The 14,719-nt window shown below is 45.6% G+C and overlaps 2 protein-coding genes across 2 annotated transcripts in view; both read right to left on the minus strand.

The window, feature by feature from the left end:
* The window catches only part of Sycp3 (synaptonemal complex protein 3), a 16,145-nt gene extending 15,199 nt beyond the window's left edge, over positions 1-946 (minus strand). The window contains exon 1 of the mRNA XM_026784446.1: positions 683-946. The gene's annotated coding sequence lies outside the window, so the exon portion shown is untranslated. The remainder of the gene's footprint in view (positions 1-682) is intronic.
* Positions 947-3,647: 2,701 nt separating this feature from the next.
* Positions 3,648-14,719, minus strand: part of Gnptab (N-acetylglucosamine-1-phosphate transferase subunits alpha and beta) — a 60,006-nt gene continuing 48,934 nt past the window's right edge. The window contains exons 13-21 of the mRNA XM_005358206.2: positions 13,186-14,231; positions 12,767-12,966; positions 12,381-12,600; positions 11,401-11,514; positions 9,777-9,862; positions 9,331-9,429; positions 7,989-8,156; positions 5,957-6,047; positions 3,648-5,389 (exon numbers count right to left, since the gene is read on the minus strand). Coding sequence (XP_005358263.1) covers positions 5,312-5,389; positions 5,957-6,047; positions 7,989-8,156; positions 9,331-9,429; positions 9,777-9,862; positions 11,401-11,514; positions 12,381-12,600; positions 12,767-12,966; positions 13,186-14,231 — 2,102 coding nt within the window. The 3' untranslated portion in view covers positions 3,648-5,311. The remainder of the gene's footprint in view (positions 5,390-5,956; positions 6,048-7,988; positions 8,157-9,330; positions 9,430-9,776; positions 9,863-11,400; positions 11,515-12,380; positions 12,601-12,766; positions 12,967-13,185; positions 14,232-14,719) is intronic.

Below are 14,719 nucleotides of genomic sequence, written 5' to 3' on the forward strand. Positions count from 1 at the left end.
GAGGTGCCACCTCCTGGGCAGGTGGTCCTGAGTTGTCTGAGCAAACAGTGGGAAGCAAACCAGTAAGCAGCACCCCTCCATGGCTTTTGATTCAATCGCAACCTCTAGGTTCCTGCTTCTGAATTCCTGTCCAGATTTTAGCCATTGACTGTTTAACTGCAAGATGAAAGAAATGCTCCCCCCGCCCCAGGTTTGTTTTTGGTCGCAGTATTTAATCACAGCCATAGAAACCCTAACTAAGACATCAGGTAAACAACTGGTGATAGACCACAGCGATGCGGCATGAATCGGAGAGTGATGGGTAAGAAGGAAAAGGCACGTGAAGCAGTAAGATTCTCACAGGCACAGGCCAACCGAGAAATGCACAGCATATCTGTGAAAATACCATGTTGCCGGCACACTGTAAAAGTCTGAAGTTGGCAGGTGAGGGGAAGCAGAAGGAAGGACCAATTATTAATTTTAAGTTTATATTAATTGCTATATTTTTATAAATTTTTTTTTTCTGTGCTGGGGACCTCCACCAAGGCCATGTGCACGAGGGGCAGGTACTCCAGCACCGAGCTACACATCAGCCAAATTTACAGAGTCCTTATGGTGCTCTTTATCAACACTTAGCCTTACCTTGGTTGAATTTTAATCACCAGATTTAAATTTTGCAATGCTTCCAAGTATAGCAGCTTACCTTCAACTTCGGCAATTCAGGGAACTTCGTCTCTCTGTCTCTGTCTCTCTTCTCACACACACAGCTTCACAGGGGGCAGTTCTCTTGTCGATTCCGCAAGCCTCCTCTGGATGAAAGGCTCCATTTCTCAGGCCAGAAGTACACAGCGCCTAGAATAAACAAATCACTGTATTCATTCCCAACCTGGATTTTCTATACTAAACCAGAGATGAAGTTTCTGGACTTTCTGAAGAGTGTGAGTTAGGGGCTGGAGAGATGGCTCAGTGGTTAATAGCATTGCCTGCTCTTCCAAAGGTCCTGAGTTCAATTCCAGCAACCACATGGTGACTCACAACCATCTGTAATGAGGTCTGGTGCCCTCTTCTGGCCGGCAGACATACACACAGACAGAATATTGTATGCATAATAAATAAATATTTTTTAAAAAAAGAGTGTGAGTTAGGAGGCATGCCTTCATTCTGGGGATAGAACAGACACGGAAAGAGAGGTGAGATGGACAGAGCTGAGCAACAGTCCTGGCGGGGTTGATCAGCTGGGGTCTCTGGAAGGTCACAGGTGGAATGCGCATATACTAAAGGGGGATTTGTTAGCCTGGCTCCCACGGTCTGCTCTGGGCAGTACCGCAATGGTTGAGTGCACGAGGCTGGGTGCCTGGGCAGTTCCGATGTGGTACTGCAGGCCCCAGGGGATTCCTGGAGAGCCGATGATCTTCAGCCTGTGTTGGAAGGCTGAAGAAGCTGGGCTCAGGGGCCAACAAAGGACAGCAGCCGCAATAGCTGGGCAGGGGCAGCCACACGCTAGGAAAGCTGCCGACACGGTAGGCACCCTCACCCACAGAGGCTCCTGCAAACTGGCAACGGTAAGAGCTCCCCTCAGACTTCCTCACCTCTGGGCTGCCACAAAGGTGCTGCCTATGGGTAGAATGGGTCTCCCACTACAGCTGACCTAACCTAGATGATACCTTAGGAGTGTGCCCAGTGGCTTGCCTCTTCAAAGATTCTCGATCCTGTCAACTGAACACACATAGGCTGTGTCTCTGGTGCTCCTCTTTTTAAAGAAGTTTACGGTACCTACATCATTTGCAACCCAAGCATGTTTCAGTGCCTAGAAATGAATTTCATGTGTGTAGAAAAACTGCCTGCTATTTAATAGAATTTTTTTTTTTTTTTTTTTTTTTTTTTTGGGAAAGGGTTTCTCTGTGGCTTTGGAGCCTGTCCTGGAACTAGCTCTGTAGACCAGGCTGGTCTCGAACTCACAGAGATCCACCTGCCTCTGCCTCCCAAGTGCTGGGATTAAAGGCGTGCGCCACCATCGCCCGGCTATTTAATAGAATTTTAAGATAGGGCTGGAACTAGAATAAGGGGGAAGCACAGAGCAGTTAGACTAAGAAGCCCCCTTCATCACTGGATCTGGGGCATTAACTCTTCCCTCTCCCCTTGGCTAAGAAGCTTGGGTAGACCTTGAACTTGCTACCTTCTAGCCTTACCTTCAGGATTCTGGAATGATAGATGTTGACCGCCACGCTAGTCTGGAAAAATATATTACCGGAGCTGGTGATGTTGTGCAGCAACGTGAAAGTACATGCTGTCAAGTCTGATGGCCCGAGCTGGCTTCCCAGGATCCACGTCACAGAAACAAGCGATGAGTTGGTCTCTGACCTCTAAAGGTACGCCATGGTGTGTATATGCCCCCCCCACACACCCATAAAATAAATACATAAGATGGTTACAGTGGCACACACCTTTAATCCAGGCACCCAGGAGGCAGGGGGATTTCTGTGAAACTTAATCACCCCTGTAACAGTGCTAAGAGGGAGTGATTAACTCACAAGGGCAGAACCTCAGTGATCAGGATTAGTGGTGCCTATAAAAGGCTCAATAAGAAGAACCTGTCTCCTTTGTCTTCCTGCCGTCTGCCCTATTAGCACAAGGCATCATCACTTCTGGGGGGCACGGTATTCAAGGGGTCAACATGGAAGCAGAATAGTGCTCGGCGACAACCGAACCTACCAGCATCTTGGCCTTGGACTTGTCAACCCTACTAGGACGTGCATTTCCGTTCCTCAGACTCACTCATGCGTGTGCGTTACTCCTTGTGGCGTTGGTTTTGTGATGCAGTCTCTGTTGCACAGGCTACCTGGAACTACGTGTCCCAGCTGGCCTTGAACTCATGCAACTCTACCTCGCCCTCCTAAATGCAGGGACGACAAGCATATTATATTTTATTTTTGTACAACAAACGGACTCAAATCACATTCTGACCTTTTATAAAATTCCACCTGAATGAATGGTTCTAAGGTTTAAATTTTCTGGCCACTCACTGTTCAGATTCTTTCCCAACAGCCTGCTGAATCATTAGATAAATGATTGCACGAACGTTCGTATTTTATCATCCACTGTGCTACCAAACTTGTTAACCTTAGACTCATCTAACTGCAGAAGTCTGTATTACATCCAAATGGCCAGTATCTATAACTTTTCCAAAATCAATTCTCAGCTTCTAAATAATACCCAGTTAACAATTTTTTGGGGGGGGGGGACCAAATTCCATTCTGAATGTGTTCCCCATCCCACAAAGCAGCGTTCTCTAGTATGTTATAACCCTAACCTTTCCATACACTGCTTCACACTTTACTGTGTTCACTGCAGAGCCAGAGGGCTGAACGCTCCCCTCAGATGACCATTCAAGACTGTTGAATCAGGACAGTAATATCACCAATCTTCAAAGACTTTATTAAAGCTAAAAGCATAGGGCTGGAGAGATGGCTCAGCGGTTAAGAACACCAGCTGCTCTTCCAGAGGACCAGGGTTCAAACCCCAGCACCCACATGGCGGCTCACAACCATTTGTAACCCCAGTTTCAGGGGCTATGACACCCTCTTCTGATTTCCACAGATGGTGCAGAGACATGCATCCAGGCAAAACACTCATACACAATAAATAATAATAGTAAACCCTCAAATCAATAAACGTGATCTTTTTATGAGATTTTGATTTTGAAATACACAGAACTTACAGCACAAACACGGTATTTACATTTCAAGTTCTCATTACAAAAGTACACCATTTGGGAAGAACACCATTGAAATCATGATTGGAGCTATCTGTCAGAATTCAGAGCGGATTCATGGAATCAGGGCTTCACAAAACCACTATACAATGTCGGGATTTACATAGAAATGAGGCTGTGGTTCAAGTCTGGCTGGGGCCTGTTTTCGTAGAGCTGCGAGTGCGAGCTAAAGCTGGCTCTATTGGGCTGTTTACAAAAATAAAAGAAACCCCTCCCCCCAAAACCAAACAAACAAAAAAAAATTAAGCAGCCAAGAAGACTGTCTGACAAAGACAGCTGTGTCTCAAGTTATCAGCTCTCTGTTCTTTTAGAAAAAGCTGGCTGACCGCTGTTCCCGCACGGCAGGCTGAAAGTGAGCTGCTGAGAGAGACGGATTTTCAGCTGGACGCCAGCGCTGCGTGCTGGTGCCGTCGGCACTACTCATTTCCAAAGTGAGGCACTTTTGTTTGAGTGTGTCCACTGTCAAGACATGATCACATCTGGTGAGTAGCATCGGTGCTTGACGCTAGCCCTTTGCAATCAGGCCTGCCGACGAAATCCCGGCATCCTGGGGGCTAGGTTAAACAAAGTGCTGCCAACATCAACCCCTCCCCAGGTCTTCAGTAGTCATTAGTGATTCAAGACCGCTTGAAGGCTCATAAAAATCAATAATTTAGCTATGCTAAAAGGAAAGGATAGCTCTACATTATTTAAATAAGATCTATACAAACATTTGGACATTCTGATTTCGTTATTTTCAGAAGCAAGGACAGCTTAGTCGCTACTTGTTTTTAAAAATGAGAAATGAAGGAAAAGAAGAAAAAAGTGGAAAGTTAGGGCCAAACGAGTTCGGAATGCAAAGCCGGGGTCCCTCAGCACTTGTTCCCAGGCCGCAGGGACTGTGGGAGGAAACCGGCAGCTTGTCAGCGAGGGTCCATCAACAAGCTGACAAATCCTTCGGCAACTCCCTTAAAAGTACAAGCCGTAGGGCTGCCAACGCCAGGTCTCAGTGTGATGATTAATTCCAGGGCAGTGGGCTCTATTCATGCTGCAGGAGAACATGGTCTGCACGCTGTCCCTTCTTCAGAGCAGGCCATCCATGTGTCACATCATGGGGACACCCTGTGTCTGTGTCACGTCATGCAGACACCCCTATGTCTGTGTGTCACATCATGGGACACCCCGGTGTCGGTGCATCGCATCATGGGGACATCCTTGTGTCTGCACATCACATCACGGGACACCCCAGTGTCTGTGCGTCACATCATGGGGACACCCCATGTCTATGTGCTACATCATGGGGACACCCCAGTGTCTGTGCGTCACATCACGGGACACCCCAGTGTCTGCATCACATCACAGGACACCCCAGTGTCTGCATCACATCACGGGACACCCCAGTGTCTGCGCATCACATCACGGGACACCCCTGTGGCTGCATCACATCATGAGGACACCCCGTATCTGCACTGCATCATGGGGACATGCCTGTGTCTACATCACGTCATGCAGACACCCCCTGATGGTGAGGTGTGAGATGCGCAGGAGACGCTGAGGTAGGTGATTGCAAAGAAAGAACTTCTACACCCTGATTCGATCTGGACTAGCTTCCTTGTGTATTCTCCTCCGGGGAAATAGCTTCCGTTTAAGGGCAATTATCTACATGATGGAGAGCAGAAAATCAGCGTTAGTTTTCCATATTGATGAGAGACTGTTGGCGAAGCAGGTGTTCCTTCTGTGACCCTGATCATTGCCACAGTCTGAAACAAGTTCCCTTCACACTCCTCCCAAACAAAAGCAATTGACAGTTCTGCTCAGCGCTATAGTCAATATGCTCAAGCATGTTCCCACAGAGCTGTGAGACCAAATGGTGTTGGCTCGTGGTTCACTGTTCAAAGACCTGCAGGGAGAGCCATTGCTAAGGGCATTTATTTTCAAGACCTCTGTCCAGTTTCATTTGACTTTTTTTTTTAGGTGAAAGGAACTGCTGATGTTTAATCATTGGAACATTAATTCTGAGTTTGAATAGATTATTTTTTATAAGAAAGTTAAAAACTATATTAGAATCCTTTCAATGTTTTCTATACTTAACAATCATTTGAAAATAAGACGATGGTTATGAACGGGTTGCAATGCAAAGAGTTCATTTCTAGGTGCTGGAGAGACAGCTGATACGGTCCACCCAGAAACATTGCTTAAGATCTATGCAAAATGGAGACAACTTACTTGTTCAGCAAAAAACGAGAAGATAGTGAATATAATCAGTGTTGCTAGCACGCAGTGGGTCCAAAACTTCAGCTTGTCTCGATATGCCCTCCTGTTTGGACACAAAGAGTTACTGAGTTTTACAAAAACATACTGTGCATATCGTAAGGCAAAAAGACAGTATGCATAGTCAACTCTAAAATGTTAATAAAATACACATTTCTAACACAAGTTTAGATCTGTTGTTTTATAATAAATGCTGTTCTCCAGTAGTAAATGTCTCCTCAGCTTCAAAAGAACAGTACTTGTGGACCTTAAAATTTTTAAAATTCATTCATTCACATTTTTTTTATTTCAGAAAAAAAATCCTGGACACAGAGAGATTAGCAGGATTAAGTCTCTGCTTGAGAGTGTGGAGGAGCTTGGAGAGTCACTGGCAAGCCATCAGTGGACTCTCGTGTGTGTAGGAAGATCTTCACAGCCGCGCCTACTGCTGCCCTATACACGGCAGCTAAGACTCAGAAGCAGCTTAGATGCCCCTCAACAGGGGAAGGGATAAAGAAAATATGGTCCACATACACAATGGGATTTATTGAGCCACAAAAAAACGAAATCGTGGCATTAACAGGAAAATGGATGCAACTGAAAATACTCAAGATAGGAGAAAAAAAGCTAGACTCCTTTGTATACCTATGTTAATCTGTATATATTCCTCTGTGTATCTAGGTTAATCTGTATATATTCCTGTGTGTGCCTAGGTTATGAAGCTACAAAACTTCATGAGGGGGCAAGAACAACACTTACATGGGTGGGGGAATGGGAGCTAAGTGGATATACATATCACATGGAAATAGGGGTGTAAATGGGGGAAAGGGAACCAACAAGAGGATGGGGAGATAGGGATGAAGAGTAAGGGAACAGAACAGACATCAGAGTATACAGTGTTAAAATGCTGTATATATGCTAACAAAAAAAAAACTGATATAAAATTAAAAAAAAAAACCTAACTTAAAAAAATCCTGCATTCATGAGGCTGAGGCAGGCAGGCAGGAAGCCTTCTCCTTGTTTTTTGTTAAGTGTGTTGTTTCTTCAGAGCAAACAGCAGTGTCTATGTTGCAGGACATGTGGATTAACAGGACCCTGAATGTTGGGTGCTGGTCTGGGCTTCTCCCCTTCTTTAAGGGCTTCTTGACAACATATCTTCGGAGAGACTGAAAAGCTTCTGGATCTTGCTAGCTCTTTTAGGCCTCAGGTCATGTCTACAGGTCTACCATCAGTCTAGGACCATCTTCTTCTCTTTTTGCAATAACCAAGCTGAGGACACCCAGACTGGTACCCACGGTGCATCCTGAACAGACGGGTACTTCTCTCACCAGCTCTCCTTGGTCTATAACAACCGCAGATACGCTCTGCCATGAGTCGAGACACCTTGCTGTAGGGGAAAACCTTGTCACTTGTGTCATTCCCCCTCTGGTCTGGACCACATAACACTTCCAGTGTTCACCGCAAGCACCACGGATACATAGACGGCCTGAACTGTATTGTACAGATAGGAGCTGTGCTCCGCGACCTCCATTCAGTTGTTACTAGTCTTCTCTTGTCTTCATCCTTCCCAACCACTGCAGATAATTTCTGGACAATGCTTTACCAAATGTCAGTCTTTCAGACATGATCTATGCAGTTTCTACTGGTTCTGAAAGCTTGCTCGACAGTTTGGGCAGCAAAGGTTACCATGCTGACTTCATGTGCCTCTTGGTTTGTAAGACACAAGATCTTCCAAGTCAGTGCTGCTGTCTTGGCATTGGTCAACAAACAATTGAATAAATGAAGTTTCATTCAATAAAACTGTAAAAATTCAGTCACATATTTTTTACAAATCTCTTGAAATGCCAGTAAACGTTTGTAAATGTTTAATAAAACAAAAATTGTAACTACCTTTTCCTAAATAAACTACACATCAGATAACACAAAGAAATGTCAGCAATCTGAAATCCAGATACGGATGTATGTAGATACACGAGCACACACACGGGCATGCAAAACCAGACTTTACCATTCCTGCAGCTCATGCATATGAAGAAAACGGTTCCGATACTCTCTCGGCAGCTCGAACTGGGAAGGGATAGGAAACATGGATTCATAGAAGTCCCTGAGAACAGCCTTCACCGTCTGGGCGTCTTTGTGATTGTGGTCAATGTTGTCGTTCAGACAAACGAACTTCCTGAAACAGAAAGCTAACGTCACTGGTCATCACGCATGAGCCTGACCCAATCCAGCGAGGGATCTGGGCTCCCAAACCGTTCCCAGTGCGCCCGCACCCAGCATTGGTGCCTTTTGCTGATGGAGCTCCCTGGAGGAGTCCCCCACCTGCAAAACAGGGGAACGAGGGAGGATGATTTCTAAAGATCCATGTAACTACGGTAATAAATAAATAACTTCCACTTAGTGCGGCCAGATGTATGTACCTGACTGGCTGCGATATTTCGTTAGCAGCTGAGGGGAAATCAGGAACCACCTGAAACAGGTTCTCCCAGATGTCCAGTATGTCATGCTTACGTGGTTGGAGAGAGCTGGTGCCCTACAGTGCAGACCTCTGAGGTTTGAATCAATGTATCTCTAACCAAGTTGAGAGGCTGGAGTTCAGAAGAACCAGGTTAGGATGGGGCGTCCCATCTGGTTGAAGTTTTCTTTATGGTAGAAATCACTACACCAAGGTCCCATTAAGGGTATAATAAGTTGTGACGGTACATTTGAAAACAGCAAAATTTTTTAAAAAATTAACAAATCCTTCAGATCCAACTACCAATTATGGAAAAATAGAGAGGATATAGGGACATCTTAAGAACCTACATAAAGAACCAGAGAGGAAACGAGTTTTTCACAAAGGAAATTAGCTGAACAGGGTGGCTGGTGCCTGTATCTCAGGACTCAGGAGGCTGAGGCAGATCTCAGGCTAGTTTGGGCTACTGAGAACCTGTCTCAAAAATAAAATAAAACAAAATAGAAAACAGAAAGGCTAAGAAGCCCTGGGCCCCAGCAGTTAGAGAACCAGCTCAGGAGAGCCCTCCTGCGTGCTAGACACCAGGGACTCAGGCTAACCAGCACAACTCTCAGGAAGAACCTTTTTAGATATACTGAGTGCCCGCTGCCTGTGAGCCCCATCCCTCCTGTCCAGTCCGCTCTGAACCCCATCTCTAAGATCCCCTGCATGGGGAACCTCACACCTAACTCATGCTATGTCATTTCCATGGAGCGTCTCTCTCTACTCCACACTGAAATAAGCCACTCCCTTCTCTCTAGTCCTGCTTGCTCCTTTCTTAGTCATAGAATTAAAAACAAAGAAAAAAATAACCACATTTTATAGTCACTCAGAAAAAAAAATTAAAAGTTAGTACCTGGGGTTTTTCCTTATGTCATCCAGCTGGCCAACCACATGAGAAACATTGGTGCGGATCATCTTGAAAGCGATTTCTTCTTCTCCCATGATTTCAAACCTAATGGTCAGATATGTTGAGAGAGCTTAATAAATATGTGGAAATGAAAAACAAAATTTCACTAATAAAAGCTTTCTTAAAAACTTTATGAAGTCGGGTGGTGGTGGTGGTACATGCCTTTAACTACAGAGAAATTTTGTCTTGAAAAAACAACAAAATAAAACATAACAAAAAACAAAAACTTGAGTGGACTCAATGTGCACAGAAATGACTGCGTCTAGATCTGCCTGGAGGAAATCTCACATGACCTTGGAATGAATGCACAATTAATAAGACGCTTAAAGGGACAACCATGCCGGGCCTTCGGAACTGTCCAGGAGCTGAGCAAAGACGCACCAGCCACTCACCTATACTTGTTCTTGTCTTTATACGTTTTATGGATTTTGTCGGTTACTGGTTTACAGTTGGTGACAAGACTTTTAGTGACTGGCGGCTACAAGAGAACACAAGAGGGTCAGACGGTCCACCAAGGGCACGGCAAGAAAGCAAGCGAGGCACAGGCCTTGGACACTGAACCCAAGGGTCACCAAGAGTTCACGGGGCTCAGGGGCCAGGCACCCTGTCGCCTTAGGCTCCCTGCCACAACCTAGCCGAGCTCATGCAGGATGCGTACATAAAGATGTCTGAAAAGCCATGATGGGGCTGGCAATCTAGAGAGCCTACTTTCCCTCTTGAGGAGAAAGGGTGCGTTCATGTCCTTGATAACTAACAGCAATTTGGTTACCTTGACAAACGTGTGAAAGAAAAATGAATGACCCGTCCTTGGCCTAGTTGAGTATTTAGTTATTATTTCTGCTCTCTCAGGCACACGACTTACTCAAGAGGCCCAGGCTGACTGTAAACTTGTCTCCCACTTCTGCCTCTCAGGTGGTGGACTCCAGGCCATGTGTCACCAGGCCTGGCTGACAATAGAATTAAAAACAAACAAAAACCCAAAGCAAAAACCAAGAGGTAACTAACCTACAAATGCCTTGACTGTATGAGCTTTGACACAACCGGCGTAACTAAATCTGGGGAAGCATTTAGAAAAGAGTTATTATTGTTTACAAACTCTCCTGAGAATGTTCTTGAGCCTACATAACTTAACTTCCATGGTCCTAGAAATGATTTTATTCTCTCCAGAGACAGAAGATGACTACACACATACCCTTCCACTCAATCAGCCAGCTGCGTTACAGGAATGATTATAGATGGTTGTAAACTACCATGTATGTGCTGGGAACCGAACCCAGGTCCTCCACGAGAACAAAAGGTGCTCTTAACCACTGAGCCACCTCTCCCCTCCAGAAAAATTTAACAGAATTTTATTCTAATTATGAAAGCAAGAGCTATTTGTTGTACAAAATATGGAAAATGCAAGATAACAACACCAAAACCCAGCTGTGATTTAAAATATCTTTTGAGGTGTGTAGGCTCTGGTATCCGAGAAGGGGGTGGATTACATTAGGGACTTTTTGATTATTCAAGTCAGAGTGTATGCTTCCCATTTCCCTCCTCATCCAACTGATTTTCTAAGCATTTTCCCACACATCACATGTACAGCTTACAAAACCCAGTTAAACAGTGTCAGTGTATTGTGTCTGAGCATTCATCAATTCTGAGGCACACATATTCTCACATCTCTTACAATGAACAATCTCCTCACTACTTTAGACAAGTGATATTGCCACAGGTGTGTGCAGCTCATCTGCCATCCCCCACAGAGCCAGGAAGGCCAGCAGCGCCCGGCTGCCATCTTTCTTTGCGGCGTTCTCTTTCCAAGAGAGTTCTGGGGTTACTCACTGGAGCGTCTGTTTACGGAATCCAGGTAACCAATCTGAACGTGAACTTAACATATTCACAGAGTGGGAAGGGGTTCTGGGCAGGATATAAGTGACCGGGTACTGTTTGTGCTGTTCCGTAGCCTCTGGTTCCGGTGTGCCACACAGCAATGGTGGTGATACACCCGATAAGGATTAACACGAGACTTACCAGGTTGGGATCGTAGTAGGCTTCCTGGGTTGGTGGAATATTGCTCAGCTGAGTGATATTGGCAGGAAGCATTTTTGAGCAATTTATTAACATGTGTTCCAAACCTGTCAGATCCTAACCAAAGCAAAACATAAACCTGTTATACACATGACAGATAAAAACTGTGGTTTAAAAACAGAAAGCATGTGCACATGTTCTATAGACTGGGCAGGTTGAATTTATGCAATCAGAAGCGCACAGATGCATGCACATGTACATACATGTATCTAACAACAATGGGGAGAAAAAGGCCGTGAAACTGAAAAAGCTCAGAAAGGGAGGTACATGAGAGGACCTGGAGGATGTAAAGGGAAGGGAAATGATATAATTATATATAATCTCAAGAAATAAAAGGAAAACTCGTGATAAAAACTTATGTGATGGTCTCTAAGTGGATATTCTAAAGGACTCAAAATCAGTAGGACTCTAAGTATAAACATTTCAAAGGAGCAAAATAAGACAGCACAATGACAAATATTTCACCCTCATCTGAACGAGAACACAGGGCTGTGAGACACCCGTGTTCACAAGGTGCTGCAGGCTCACGCGGAAGAAGGCACTGCAACTCAATCATTTTAACATCTCCATACATGAGTTTAGCATTTCTAAGGATCACAGGGGGACCTGGCTGAGAGTCCCCGTCAGTCCCACACCATACCCTGAATGAACTTGCCACGAGGCTCACATGCAGGTATCTACCACCTGCCTCTCCCCTCAGACGGCAGACGACTCACCCAATGCAAGGCCACAAAAAAATAATCCATAAAACACAAATTTCAAATATTTTATGTCCAGCATTAATAAATGAATGAGGAGTTACTAGCCCGGACACTAAATATCCAGAATTCCCTTTACTTGAAATGCAGTAGGAAAAGAGGCCCTGCCAGGATTGTGTTTCTCACCCGACACGTCACAAGCTGAGGGCCGAAACAACACATTACCTGCAAGCTTAAAGGCAGATCGTGGATCCGGGTAGCCAGCGTTCGGATCTCCCTGTCCGACAAGACACCAGACTGGTCTGTATCTACTTCATCAAAGACTTGGGAAAGATTCAGGGGCTGCACGGCACTCATGAGGTAATAGAAATACGAGAAGGCGAACTGCATGTCCTCCGAATGGCGCACTTTGTGAAACGATGTCTTGTCAAATTCCTCGGGGAACCTGTCCAGAGAGAACACACGGAGAGCTCTGGATACTCAAGGTACGTACGGTATTGGACGCCTGTGGAAACGGAAGTCTGTCTTCACGTTGTATTTACACGGCATCTTCGAAGGCCGTAGCTCACTGGGGCAGACACACAACCAATGTCGAGCATACTAAGACTTACATATCTTGTAGCTCTTGCATGACGATCCTGTCAATCATGTGGGGCATGTGGGCGGGCACTTTCCTGGACGTGAATCCGAACTTGCTGTTGAGAATCTTATTGACGTATCGGAGCGAGTCCGCAAACGTGTCTTTCAGCTGCCGTCCTGCACGTTTGCTGTTGGTCAAGTACGCCAACTGTGTCTTCAACGACTCTTCCTCCTGTAAGGAGGATGCCACGTAACTCAACACTGTTTAGCCCAGAGTAGACTCTACCAACAAGAGATGATAAAGGTGCCACCATGCAGCGAGTTACAGAATGTGGCACCTGGTCACTAACAGTCCTCAGTGCACGACAGATGATAGTTACTATAATATTACCACTTACGAAGCTATTTATGTTCGTGGGCATGACAGGGGATAAGGCTGGATCAAACTTACATCAAGAAGGTCTTGGAAATACTTTCTTCTCTCCCAAGGCAAAAAGCCTGGGTAAGTCTCCGTGTAGCGCTGCAGCCGCCTCCCAGGAACTACTGCTTCTACAGCTACGCGGCTGTCAGCTTCGCCCTCCGCTCCGCCTCCTGCCTCCTCTTTCCCGGTGGGCTCTTCTCTGGATACACTCATGCTTGGTGTATGTGGGGCCCGAGTTTCCAGCTTAAATCTTGCATTGCTCTCCAAGGCCGGGGATGGATTCAGACCACGGTCACGGCCATTCGTGTCCACTGTCCCCACTGGGGATGTCTGTCTCTCTGCTCTCTGACCAGCGACAAAGCCACCGGGGCTTCTGTGAGAGGGCTTTTCCTGTGGGGCCTCCAGACGGTCATTTGTTTCGTCGGTCCTTCTAGACGGAGGTTTTCCTTTAGCATCTAGTGAACCCTTCAGGAAAGACCTCAGCAGGGCTGACTTGGAGAAGTTGTATCCTTTCTGGGTGATGTCTCCAAGCTCCAGCTGCAGGTCCAAGTTGCTCAGTCTCACCTGGACCTCTTTTGGAAGGAGTGAAATATTTACCAGGGGGATTTTCACCTCCTGCTGGAATCTCCCTGTGGTGTTTATATCGGGTCTCCTGACCTTGGGGAAGCGTTTCTCTTTGGGAACATCTTCGAAAGGGATTTCGGCCTGGGGAAGAGGTGTCACTGGGCTAACCGAATTTTCATAGGCCTTCTGGGTTGTGGCGTTCAGTTTTGGCCCCTCCCTTGTGTCCACCTCCACTGTTATCTGGATTTTGAACTCTTCGTCGTCGGAGTTCTGGAGTGTGAGGTTAAAGTGGATCGTGGTTGCGTTCATCCCACTGTGCAGTATGAGATGAATGGTTCTCCACTTGTTCGCGATGGACGCGTGCCGGATTATCGGATTGTCACTGTAGGAGCCTTCCACTCCTCTCTTGGCGATTTTGGCAAAGCTGAAGTAAGGCAGGTGTTCACCTTTGGGGATGACATAGTGTGTCTGGTTCGGGAGAAGAGTTACTTTATACAGTTCATGAAAATGATCTAGAGGAAAAAACACACACACATGGTTTCTTTTAAATTAGACACTTTTTGTTTTGTTTTGTTTTTCGAGACAGGGTTTCTCTGTAGCTTTGGAGCCTGTCCTGGAACTAGCTCTTGTAGACCAGGCTGGCCTCGAACTCACAGAGATCCACCTGCCTTTGCCTCCTGAGTGCATGTGCAACCACCAGCCAACTTAATTAGACATTCTTATGTCGTTTCTTAATTCTCTGGGCTCAAGTTTTTATTTTCTAAGGGTGACTTGAAATTTATTTTAAAATGCTCACAAATTCTACTACAAGGTCTGGGGATGTGGCCGTCCTACCATTTGAACTGACCACAGCAATTTACACGGGACATTGTCCCTGGTTCACTATAGAGATAGGGGCATAATTTTAAATCAATAAATTTCAATGACTAATTTCCAACTTTTTGCCCATTTGGAAATTACTTTCAATAATGACACCCACTGAGTGCTCCTCTGCCTGTGG

The sequence above is a fragment of the Microtus ochrogaster genome, chromosome 24, assembly GCF_000317375.1.
Source record: "Microtus ochrogaster isolate Prairie Vole_2 chromosome 24, MicOch1.0, whole genome shotgun sequence".
In the NCBI taxonomy this organism is placed as follows: domain Eukaryota; kingdom Metazoa; phylum Chordata; class Mammalia; order Rodentia; family Cricetidae; genus Microtus; species Microtus ochrogaster.